This window comes from Mustela lutreola, chromosome 14 (assembly GCF_030435805.1).
Source record: "Mustela lutreola isolate mMusLut2 chromosome 14, mMusLut2.pri, whole genome shotgun sequence".
Taxonomy (NCBI): Eukaryota; Metazoa; Chordata; class Mammalia; order Carnivora; family Mustelidae; genus Mustela; species Mustela lutreola.
The window spans coordinates 73,946,533-73,956,696 of NC_081303.1; the positions used below are offsets into that span (position 1 = coordinate 73,946,533).

Sequence of the window (10,164 nt, forward strand, 5' to 3'; positions counted from 1 at the left end):
CATCACACGTATGTGTACATGTGTGGCACGTGGCACGCACAGAACAGCTTGGGTCTTGTTCTGCTTTCTTCAGTAGGCTCTGTGCCCGGCGTGGGGCTTGAACTCGCAACCCCGAGACCAAGAGTTGCCCGCTCCCAGCAGCCTGCTGGGTGCCCCTGCGTGGTGCTCCTTGGGAAGGACAGGTCCCAAACACCACAGTGGTGGTGGTCTCAGGAGGGAAGAAGGGTGACACCCTCCCTTACCTTAAGAAGTCTGAGTCATGTGCATTTATTATTAATATAATTTTAAGGAAAAACACGAAAACAACAAAGAGGTTTATTCAGCCAGACATAACTCCTTTTGACAGATACACTGTTCCCATCTCTTAGTTTGGAAGTGTCTTATAAGGCGGAGCTCCCGTAGGTCAGGAAGGGCATGCACGGGCTCCACGGTCATGGACGGACCCATGGGGGCACCCCATCTGCGCCCGAGTTCTGTCCAATTCCTCTCTGCCTTCCCCACAGCACAGCGTTATCGGGATCCTCTGGGATCTCGAATCCCGGCATCGTGGCCCCTTAACAGGCAGCCAGCGTGGCGGTCGGGTAGGCGAGGTCGGGGTGTCTCACTCGAGGTCCCGCTGGGGATGACGAGCGGCCCACCTTCCCGACCTTCTCTCCCGAGCCTGGGCGGGGTTAAAGGAGGCGGCCCCTTTAAGGACTGCGCGAGGCCCCTCCCTGCGCGGAGGTCAGCTGAGTGTGCGTGTCACATGACTCTGGGGTCTCTTCCGCCCTCTGAAGTTGGGGCCCCATGTGCCGCCGCGAGGGGCCCCGCTGGCGCTGGGGGCGCGGTGCCCCCGGCCCCACACTTCTCCTGAGCCTGCTGGCGTCTGCAGCCCCGCTCGGCCTGCTGGGGGACGAGACCCGCCAGGTGAGGGACGAGACCCACCGGGTGAGGGGCTAGAGCCCTGGGCGCTTCGGCAGACGCTGGCCTGGAAGGGCACCCGGGCAGCAGGGGGCGCAGGGGGCTGCTAGTGCCCACGGGAGCGGGTTGCAGAGGGCGGGGGCTCCCTGTCTTGCCCTGATGGCCCGGAGGGACCCAGGCGGGCCTTTCCTCACCCCCCAGCCCTGCGCCCTCATCTGCCCGCCAGGGTCAGGGCGCCGGGGCTCTGTCCACCTCTGCGCCCCTTACCTCTCCCCATCCCCCCAAACGGCTTCAACCTGTGTCCTTTTCCGTACCCCATGATCCAGGTATCTCTGGAGGTCATCCCGGACTGGCAGGGGCCCCCCCAGAACCTGCTGCACATCCGGGCGGTGGGCGCCAACTCCACGCTGCACTACGTGTGGAGCAGCACGGGGCCCCCGGCAGCCCTGCTGGTGGCCACTGACACCCCCCGCAGTACCCTGGCCGTCAACTGGAGCCGCCTGCTCTCCCCGGAGCCGGACGGGGGCCTCACCGTGCTCCCCACGGACAGCGTCCGGTTCTCTTCTGCCATTGTCTTCACCAGGGTAAGGAGGCTGGGGAGAGCCAGGGGGAGGAGCAGAGAATTCATCGGGGTGCCGGGGGAGGGTACTGAAGACTGTCAAAAATGGGACCCTGGGGGTTGGGGTCTGCAGGGGGGTGGGGGTGGGAGGTGGTTCGGGTGCAGCGGGACACAGCAAGCCCCTCCCACGTCACCCCGCCCACCAGCTGTTTGAATTTGATGACACCAACACATCGGAGGCGTCTGCCAAGCCTCCGGGAAAACCGTATCCCCCGTATTCCCTGGCCGAGTTCTCCTGGGACAACATCACAGACTCTCTGGACCCTGCCACCCTGAGTGCCACGTTTCGAGGCCACCCCATTCGTGACCCCACCGGGGCTTTTGCCAACGGCAGCCTGGCCCTCAGGGTAAGGTGTGGGGACTCAGAGGAACCTGGAAAGCTGGTTTGTGAGGGTGGGGAGGGCCTGCAGATACAGACCCCGCTTCCCATGCCTCCCCACTCCAGGTGCAGGCTTTTCCTGGCTCCGGCCGGCCAGCCCAGGCCCCACGCCTCCTGCATTCAGCGGACACCTGTCAGCTCGAGGTGTCCCTGGTTGGGGCCGCTCCCCGGGGAAACCGTTCCCTGTTTGGGCTGGAGCTCGTCACCCTGGGCCAGGGCCCCGACTGCCCGTCCATGCGAGAGCAGAGCTCCATCGATGACGAGTACACGCCTGCTGTCTTCCAGGTCAGGCTTCCGGCAGGGTGGGGGCCGCAGGAGCCCGCGGGGCCAGAGGTGCCGGTCGGTCACCACGTACCAACGGGCAACTAGTTTAGCAGCTTTAGGTGCTTTAGTCACTGTGGCCTGAGAAGGGTTGAGGAGGGAGCTGCGCACAGGCTTGCAGAGGGCAGGGCTAGGAGGCGCCTGGTGCTTCCCATCCAGCTCCCACTTCTACAGAGGACAGACTGAGGCTCTGTGCACGTGGCCTTCGGTCCTGGAGGTGGCCCCGGCCCCAGGCCAGACAGTGACAGCAGGAGGCCCAGAAGGGTCCACACAGGGTGTTGTTCTCATCCTGTTGTTTTTCTTTCTCCCCAGTTGGACCAGCTGCTGTGGGGGTCCCCCCCATCAGGCTTCATGCAGTGGCGGCCAGTGGCTTTCTCCCAGAGGCAGAGGGGCCGGGATTCAGCCCTGCCCTGCCAAGCTTCCCCACTGCGCCCCACCTCGGAGTACCCTCTCCCCCAGTCCCCCATTGTCCGAGCCTTCTTTGGGTCCCAGACCAACTTCTGTGCCTTCAATCTGACCTTTGGGACTTCCACAGGCCCCGGCTACTGGGACGAACGCTACCTCAGCTGGTGAGGGCCAGGGCGGGGCCAGGGCCTTGGGACTGGACGTGGGGGAGCCGGGCCTCCCGGTCTTCCCACCTAACCTGCTGGCCTGCCTTTCCCACTCTGCTTGCCTAGGTCCATGCTTCTGGGCGTAGGCGCTCCTCCGATGGACAGCTTGTCCCCGCTCATCTTGGGCATCATGGCGGTGGCCCTGGGGGCCCCGGGGCTCATGTTGCTGGCAGGAGGCCTGTTTCTGCTGCTGGGCCACAAGCAGTGCTCCGAATACCAGCCTATCAACTGAGGCCCGCTCGCCGGGGCGGGGGATATGCACTTCGGGCCTGCCTCGCCGGTCTGCCGAATGGAGGGTCAGCGGCTCCCTTCTCCATCCGGCTTCCCTGCAGGACCTCAGAGACCACCCCCAGGGGTGGCTTCCTTCATCCTCCGGGGAGGGAAAAGCAACAGGGTGATGGCTAGAGGTGGGGAGGGTCCCTTGGCATCCCTTCCCGCCCCTCGAGCCCTGTTTCCCAGGATGGGACTCGGGCCTAACGAGAGGCCTCTGACTGGTTGGCCACCCTGGAAGGGACGAAATAGACTCTTTTTCCCCCACAAGGGCTCGTCTGTCAGTGTGCGGGCTTCATGGGTGGGGGGGCGGTGCTGGTTCCAGGAACCGAAGGCTGAGGTGTGGGCATGGGAGGTGTGTGCAGCCCCCTCTCTTCCCTCCAGCACGCCCCTCTCTGTCCTGTGGGGCAGGGGGTTCTGGACCAGTTGGCTCAGACCAGGAAGGGACACCTGAGAGTGGGGTTCAAACATGAATAGTGAGGGGGGACCGTGGCGGTCATTTATTGTCACACGTTCACACAGGGTTCCCATCGGCCACCGCACCCTGCAGGCACCCCAGCCACCGTGTGCGTGGGCCCATGCACACATACCCCTGCCCCTCTCTGGACGGAGGCTTCCCCTCCCCTCTGCAGGTTGGAGGTGGGGGGGTTGGGGGCCTGACTGGGTCGGAAGGGAGCAGGCGGCAGCTCTGGGCTGGGGCAGCTTCGATCATCTTGACCGAAGCTAAAAGTCCTACAGGGGCCCGTGGTGGAGGGTCCTGAACCCAGGCCCGCAGGAAGGTTTCCGCCAAACGTATAAGTCCCCTGTGATCAGATGCCCAGGCTTTACCTTGGGCACAGGCACTACTGCCAGTCTTCCTGCGGCCCATGGCACAGAGATAGTCGGCGGAGGCTCTGCCTGCGCGGCCTCATGGGGGCTGGAGCGTGGGGCGGAGGTCAGCACGGGGGTCCTGGAGGCAGCGCCAGGGGTGGGGGGTGTTGCTCAGGAGGGAACCATGCCCCTGCTCCCTGTGCCACCCCCTGCCCTCAGCCCGCAGAGGGGCATGGCCGTCCACCTCTTTCCCTGCAAGAAACCAGCTGAATTCCCTCCCGACGGCCGAGGGCTCCCGAGGTGACGGGGGAGAGCAGGGGGCAGACGGGCAATCCTGGGGCTTGTCCCCCGAGGCACCGAGGCTGGGGGAGCCGAGTGGGGGCCTCAGCCCCAGGGACGAGGCCTGAGGTCCAAGGCCGAGCGGGCGTGGTCGGGGTAGTCCAGGCGGCTCTCGGCAGCGGCGAGCATGCGCTCGGGCTCCACCACGAACATGTAGTACAGGTTCCACACCAGCATGGACAGCAGCGGCAGGAACGTGAGGCCGTAGCCAAAGCCTCGAAAGGAGCGGCCCACGGCGAAGGTCAGCCAGTATATCAGCCTGGGGGCAGCGGGAAGAGGAAGTGCGTCAGCCGGCTGGCTTGCGGGCTGATGGGGGCGGCAGACACGACACGACGTGGGCCCTAGTGTGGACATCCCGCATCTCCAGGAGGCCCTCGTCATTCCCTCCCTCTCTGCTGACTTTCCGTATTTAAGTCTGGAACTTCAGCGTAGGTGGGATACCTTTCTGTGGTTCGGAAGGCAAAGGCAGCAGCGAGGACGGTGAAGCGCCCCCGTCCCGACCCCTGCCCTCGGCCACCCGCCTCCCCTCCACCCACCCTCGGACGTCCAGTAACCCCGCGGCCTGTGAGTCAAGGCTTTATGTGCAGATGAGCAAGCACAAGGCGGATGTTCTCCTTTTCCCGTTGTGAGGGTCGGTAGCACACCGTACAGACCGTTCGCGCCACTGCCTGTCCAGGTTAGGGTTGTAGCCATACATAACGCACTTCCTCGCCTCTCACAGCTGGACCGTACCCCACTGTACTGGTTTCTCGTTTTGCAGATGAAGAAACAAAGACTCCAAAGGGATTAAATAGAACTGGCCCAAGGTTGCACATCAGGGAAATACTAAAACTGTGATCTGAACCCAAGCCTGAGCATCACCCTCTCTCCTGCCATGTTAGAGGACAGAGGGAAAAAGAGTAAGGAAGCCGACTTCAAGAGGCCTGGAGCCAAAGGGATAGGCCTTTCTGCTCTTGGAAGATCCATCCCAAATACACACCCCTAGTGCCAGGAGGACAGCAGCCGCCTCTTGTCACATGAAGGACCACTCGCCACAAAATGCCTGTGCCTCCACTCTAACTCGTGGGACGGGGAAGAGCCTCGGCCCGGGCTGGCAGGTGCAACGGGACACTGGGTTCCAGCGCCTGAGCCCTCCCCGAGCACCAGACTCCCGCAAGCTCTGCGTGAAGTCCCTGTTGAAGTCCCATGCTCCGCAGGGGTGAAGCCCCACGCTCCACAGGGGTGAAGCCAGGCAAGAGCGTTGAGCACCTTGCAGGCGGTAGGGAAGGAAGGGCCCTGTGGGGGACACACGGAGGGGCTGTGCTCCAGGCCCCATGGCTGCCGGCGGGCCTCCCCTGACCTGCTGGGCTTCCCTCGCCGTGAACTGGGTGAGAAAGGCCAGACAAACGTCATGGCTGCTTAAGCCAGCTTCTGTCTGAGGCCGGCGCTCCCCAGGACGGACATGGGCACACGGGAGGGTGAGTGGCATAAGTAGGAACACGTTCATCTGGGGGAACATCTGGGAGAAAACAGGCTTCAAGATGGCCGGGAGGCTGGTGGGACAGACGGCCACTGGACTCCAATCAGAAGAACGGCACACGGATGCTAGCTCAAGAGCAAGAATGTTCTAGCACTTAAAGGGACCAGGAATCCTGCATGAAAAGTAACAAAAGGAGGGATGCCTGGGGGGTTCAGTCGTTAACTGCCTTCGGCTTGAGTCATGATCCCAGTGTCCTGGGATCGAGTCCCACATTGGGCTCCCTGTTCAGCAGGGAATCTGCCTCTCCCCCCCACCCGTCACGGCCCCTGCTTGTGCGCACCCTCTCCCTCTCTCTCTCACTCTCTCTCTCTCACAAATACAAGCTTAAAAAAAAAAAAGTAACAAAAGGAAATACATTAGGGAAAAAACAAAAAGATCTGCGTGTGCCTTCAGAAATTCAAAAGTGCTTTCTGGGTTCGCAGCAGTTCATGTGGAAACGCCCCACAGGGTTTCGGGTGACTTCCAGACAAAAGCAGAGGAACGAGAGCCAACGTGGCTCCATGTGTACCAGCAGGAGGCCAGTGCCAGTGACAACGGCTCTCTGGCCAGAGGGAAGGTCACAGGACACTGAGGCACAGGAAACTGTGGACGGGGGTGGGGGGGGTGGGGGGGGTGCTGGAGTGGGGACTTGGAGCACTGGTGTCAAATACCTGAACGGCCCTGGGCAATTCCAGAGTCGAAGTCAGGACAGCGGTTTATAACACAAAGACAAGACTCTCTAGTAACTGGGGCCTTTACACAGACGCGGAACTGAGCATCAGTCACAGGGGGTGTCTAACTAGAGGCTAGCAGGGGGGGGAGGTTGATGGAGGTGACACCTGGCAGCCTTTCCAGTTTGGGGTTGGTCCTTGTCTCTCTAAAACAATTTCCTTTGGGAACACAGAGCGGGTCACCTGCTGCCAGGTGAGGTCAGGGGCAAGGAAGAAAGCGGACTCACCGATGCAGGGGGCACATCCGGGCTAATGCGGAATCCCGAGGGCTCCCTGCCTCCCGTCTCCCGTCTCCCCAGACCAAATGCCGGGGTCCCTCCAGCACCACCGCCTCCCCCAGCCCCACCCCGCCGGCCAGCTCACCGGGAGATGGCAAAGAGACCGGTGAGCAGGGGGAGCAGTTTGAGGGTCTCCTGGGGCAGGTAGGTGGAGAGCACGGCCAGGTTGAAGAAGTACAAGATGAAGAGCTGCACCGACTGGGCCACGAAGCGCCGGTGGATCTCCACCTCCCGCCGCCGCTCCCCGAACGGCCGCAGGGCCGAGAAGCACAGCAGGCTCAGCCCGTACACCAGCAGCCCTGGCGGGTCGGAGAGCGCATGGTCAGCCCGGGAGCCCGCAGGCGGGAAGCCTGGGAGGGCTTGCGGTGTGGGGGGGTGAGCGTGGGGCCGCGGACCCCGGGGAAGGGGAGCTCCCGCCCCCGGCCCCGCTCCCCGCAGGCTCACCCAGGATGATGGGGAAGGTGGCAAAGACCCCGCAGCGCAGCGTGTAGATGAGGCGGGAGCTCATGGTGGGCAGCCGCGGGGCGTCGAAGGGCAGGAAGGCGTAGGCCCCGTACAGCAGGCAGGGGAAGAGAACGAGCGCGGCTCCCACCGAGGCCACGGCCCTCAGCCCGTCCCGGCCTCCGCAGCCCCCGCAGCCCCCGCAAGTGTGGCCCGGCGGCCTCACCACGGCCTCGGCCCACTTGCGCTCACAGGGCTCGGGCTGGGTGGGCCGGGCGGGCAGGCAGGCCCGGCGGCCCTCGCCCTCGCCGGCCTCACAGCGCACAGCCGGGTCCTCCTGGGGCCGCCGCTCGATGCACTGGAGGTCAATGGGCACGAAGGCCCGGGCCGCCTTCTCAGGCAGCAGGATGGCGTCATCTTCGGACAAGTCCTCTAGCTTGGTGGGTGGCTCTGACCGGAGGGGCTCGGGCTCCATGTCCCGCCACCCGGGGGGGTCTGGGAACAGGGCACTGGGCGGGGGGCCGGTCCCCCAGGGCAGGGTGGCCGCCTCGCTCACTGTGCTGTCAAGGCCATCCTCAGGTCCCTCTCCGGCCGTGGTAGACCCAGCTGAGGACCCCACCTTGGAGGATGCGGCTCCATGGGTCTCGGCCTCACCTTCCCCTTCTGGCTGACGGCCATTGGGGACCAAGGCCTGGGGTGGGCTCTTTTCCAGGGCCTCAGACCCCTTCACTTCCAGCAGGGCCAGGGTCTCGGGTTCTGTCATCCTGGGGCCTCACTCCTGGGGTCTACCATGAGGGCCTATCACCCTGGAGGGAGCAGAAGAAAGCTCTGTCAGAAGTTCCTGGTTTCTGGCCCTCGGGACAGGTTGATAGAATCGGAACTGTCTGGGGCAGCTGGTCTCATGGGCTCTGGCCTCTTCTGGGACCTTCGGGAGAACATGGGGGCCAGAAAAGGTGTTGAAAAGAAGGAGGTAGGAGGGAGGTGAGCAGCTGAAATGGAGACCCCCGTTCCGCATCAAATGCTCCCCAGCAGGAGCGGGTGAGTCAGGGGGCACAGGCGCTGGCAACCACGGCCTCGGCCAGCTCCCACCCACACCGTCTACTCCCTCCACCAAAACCCCTGGGGTCACAGCCCCCCTCCTGCAAAAACAGGAGGAAGAAGGGTTTTCTAGAGCTTTGCCAGGACCTCCCTTCCCACCAGCGGCCTCCCTGCCTCTCCATCTCCAATCCTTCCCGTCTTCTTGGGGATCCCTGCTTGGAACTCTCCTGGTAACCGATCCCACTGATCTGCCTACAACTCTGTCCCAAGGATCCGGCAGCGGCCGTGCGCCCTGCTCTTTCGTCTCCAAGGTGGGCACCGGGGCAGTCTCCACTCTCTTCACCAGCCCCTGTCCGCTGTCCTCCATCTCCAGAGGGCCTGGGGCTGTCCCTTCTGAGTTCTGGGCCTAATCACGGCTGTTCCCCATGCCTCCTCTCCTTTCTTTCCTCCCTGTTTTCTCCATCTCACTCCTGCTTGATGGGGCTGGGCCCCTTCCCCCCACTTCCTCAAGGGCCTTCTGCCTCTAGCCATGTAGACCCATGATACCCTCTTACTTTCCATCTGGAGAGACGGAGGGTCCCCAACGTCTGGGAAGGAGCTGCCCGGCTCCCTGCTGGCTCTGCAAGTGTTCCTCTCAGTCTCTCTCCCTTTACCAGTGTCTCCAAACCTGTCTGACCAGAGCAGGTGGGGCCCAGATTAAAGGGGCAGGACCCGCCCTGCTGAATCTGCCGACAGAAAAAGCATTGTCAGAGGACATCGTCATCCTCTCTGAAAGTAGGGGTGCAGCTGGGCGTACAGGGGAGCGTGCGGTCCAGGCACATGGGATGTGTGGGGGCCCGAAGCTCGGCAAAGCAGAGGGTAAAGAGTGGGTCTGTACGTGAAAGGGTGCTTGGAGTAGGTTGGGAGACCCAGAAAAGAAGTGGAATTTCTACCGTTATCCCAGAATATTTGTGGAGCACCTGTTTCTAGCCAGGCACTATTCTGGGCACAGACACAGGAGACAAGATGACAGGCAAGGTCCCTGCCCTCCAGAAGCTTATTGTATTGGGATCCCAGGTAATGAAGAGCCTAACCTGTCAGACGATTAGAGTAGAGAAAAACTTCTTAGCCAAGATGACATTTAAGCTGTGACCTCATGGGAAATAAGGAGTGATCTAAGGAGGGGACAGCAGGAGAAAGCCCAGCCTAGGTGGTTTCAGGAACAAAAAAAGGTCGGTGCAGGAGATGGAGGAGGAAGGGAGGTTACGCTCCCATCATGACTCACAAAGACCCCAAAACACCTTGCCTTGTAGCCTGGGTGCAAGGTTAGGAAAGCAATCAGAATCCAAGGTGACCTTCCAAGGCAGAGGGCGCGTGGCCGCTCACGGCCGTGGGGGCTGCTCGCTCCCGTGGGGCCTCACCCCCGCGCCGTCGGAGCTCCGGGAGGGCGGGACAGGGTCTGGGCCGCTCGCCCCGCATCGCGTGGCCGGGTGTGACTGTTCGCGGGGCTGCTGAGACGCGCGGGTGTGGGTCTGTGCGACGGGAGCCCGGGAGCCGCGGGCGCGGTCAAGGCTGGCGTCCCGGAGGGCCGTCCGCTCGCGGGCCGCCTTGTGAAGGGAACTTTCAGGGACACTTGGGTTTGTTTGCGGGACCGCGGGGGGGTGGGGGAGGGGAGGAGAGGGGAGGGGAGGGGAGGGGAGGGGAGGGGAGGGGAGGGGAGGGGAGGGGTCGGCAACGATCCGAAAGCGCCGCGGCTCCAGCGGGGGCTGGGGTGAAGGGTCGGAAGGACGGACCGGGGCCCCCGCAGGACGGAGCAGAGCCTCGCTCCTAGCTGCGGCCATCTGCCGCCCCGCAGCCCAGCTCCAGCCCCTCGCCGGGCCCGCCGTCTGCTCGCGGCCGGCGTTGTCAATAAAGTTTCCCGCGGCGGCTCGCGGAAGCCGGAAGGAGGCC

General features: G+C 63.4%; 2 protein-coding genes across 5 annotated transcripts; one reads left to right on the plus strand and one right to left on the minus strand.

The window, feature by feature from the left end:
• The first annotated feature begins 734 nt into the window (after positions 1 to 734).
• On the plus strand, positions 735 to 3,370 carry GLMP (glycosylated lysosomal membrane protein). Its single transcript, XM_059145989.1, has 6 exons — positions 735 to 906; positions 1,227 to 1,484; positions 1,666 to 1,866; positions 1,965 to 2,183; positions 2,532 to 2,788; positions 2,897 to 3,370. The coding sequence occupies exons 1-6, from the start codon at positions 787 to 789 to the stop codon at positions 3,060 to 3,062; spliced, it is 1,221 nt and encodes a 406-aa protein (XP_059001972.1). The 5' UTR covers positions 735 to 786; the 3' UTR covers positions 3,063 to 3,370.
• A 187-nt stretch (positions 3,371 to 3,557) lies between these two features.
• Positions 3,558 to 9,883, minus strand: TMEM79 (transmembrane protein 79). 4 transcript variants are annotated; one of them, XM_059145990.1, is made up of 5 exons: positions 9,516 to 9,882; positions 8,790 to 8,906; positions 7,201 to 8,003; positions 6,842 to 7,055; positions 3,558 to 4,508 (listed from the first exon to the last, which is right to left on the minus strand). In XM_059145990.1, exons 3-5 carry the CDS (start codon positions 7,958 to 7,960, stop codon positions 4,295 to 4,297), a joined length of 1,188 nt encoding a protein of 395 aa, XP_059001973.1. In that variant the 5' UTR covers positions 7,961 to 8,003; positions 8,790 to 8,906; positions 9,516 to 9,882; the 3' UTR covers positions 3,558 to 4,294. The 4 variants fall into 4 exon arrangements, with proteins under 4 accessions (XP_059001973.1, XP_059001976.1, XP_059001975.1 ...); XM_059145993.1 differs by lacking the exon at positions 8,790 to 8,906 and having other exon boundaries at positions 9,636 to 9,883; XM_059145992.1 differs by lacking the exon at positions 8,790 to 8,906 and having other exon boundaries at positions 9,570 to 9,883.
• Between the last annotated feature and the right edge of the window lie 281 nt (positions 9,884 to 10,164).

What these genes read in the sequence shown, in the direction of transcription:
- TMEM79 (XM_059145993.1), bottom strand. Translation starts at nt 7,960, where the DNA reads ATGACAGAACCCGAGACCCTGGCCCTGCTGGAAGTGAAGGGGTCTGAG. An exon ending in CACCTTCCCCATCATCCTGG is followed by an intron (nt 7,056 to 7,200) that starts GTGAGCCTGCGG and finishes CCGACCCGCCAG; the next exon opens with GGCTGCTGGTGTACGGGCTG. An exon ending in GGTCTCTTTGCCATCTCCCG is followed by an intron (nt 4,509 to 6,841) that starts GTGAGCTGGCCG and finishes CGCTGCCCCCAG; the next exon opens with GCTGATATACTGGCTGACCT.
- GLMP (XM_059145989.1), top strand. Translation starts at nt 787, where the DNA reads ATGTGCCGCCGCGAGGGGCCCCGCTGGCGCTGGGGGCGCGGTGCCCCC. An exon ending in ACACGCCTGCTGTCTTCCAG is followed by an intron (nt 2,184 to 2,531) that starts GTCAGGCTTCCG and finishes CTTTCTCCCCAG; the next exon opens with TTGGACCAGCTGCTGTGGGG. An exon ending in GACGAACGCTACCTCAGCTG is followed by an intron (nt 2,789 to 2,896) that starts GTGAGGGCCAGG and finishes CTGCTTGCCTAG; the next exon opens with GTCCATGCTTCTGGGCGTAG.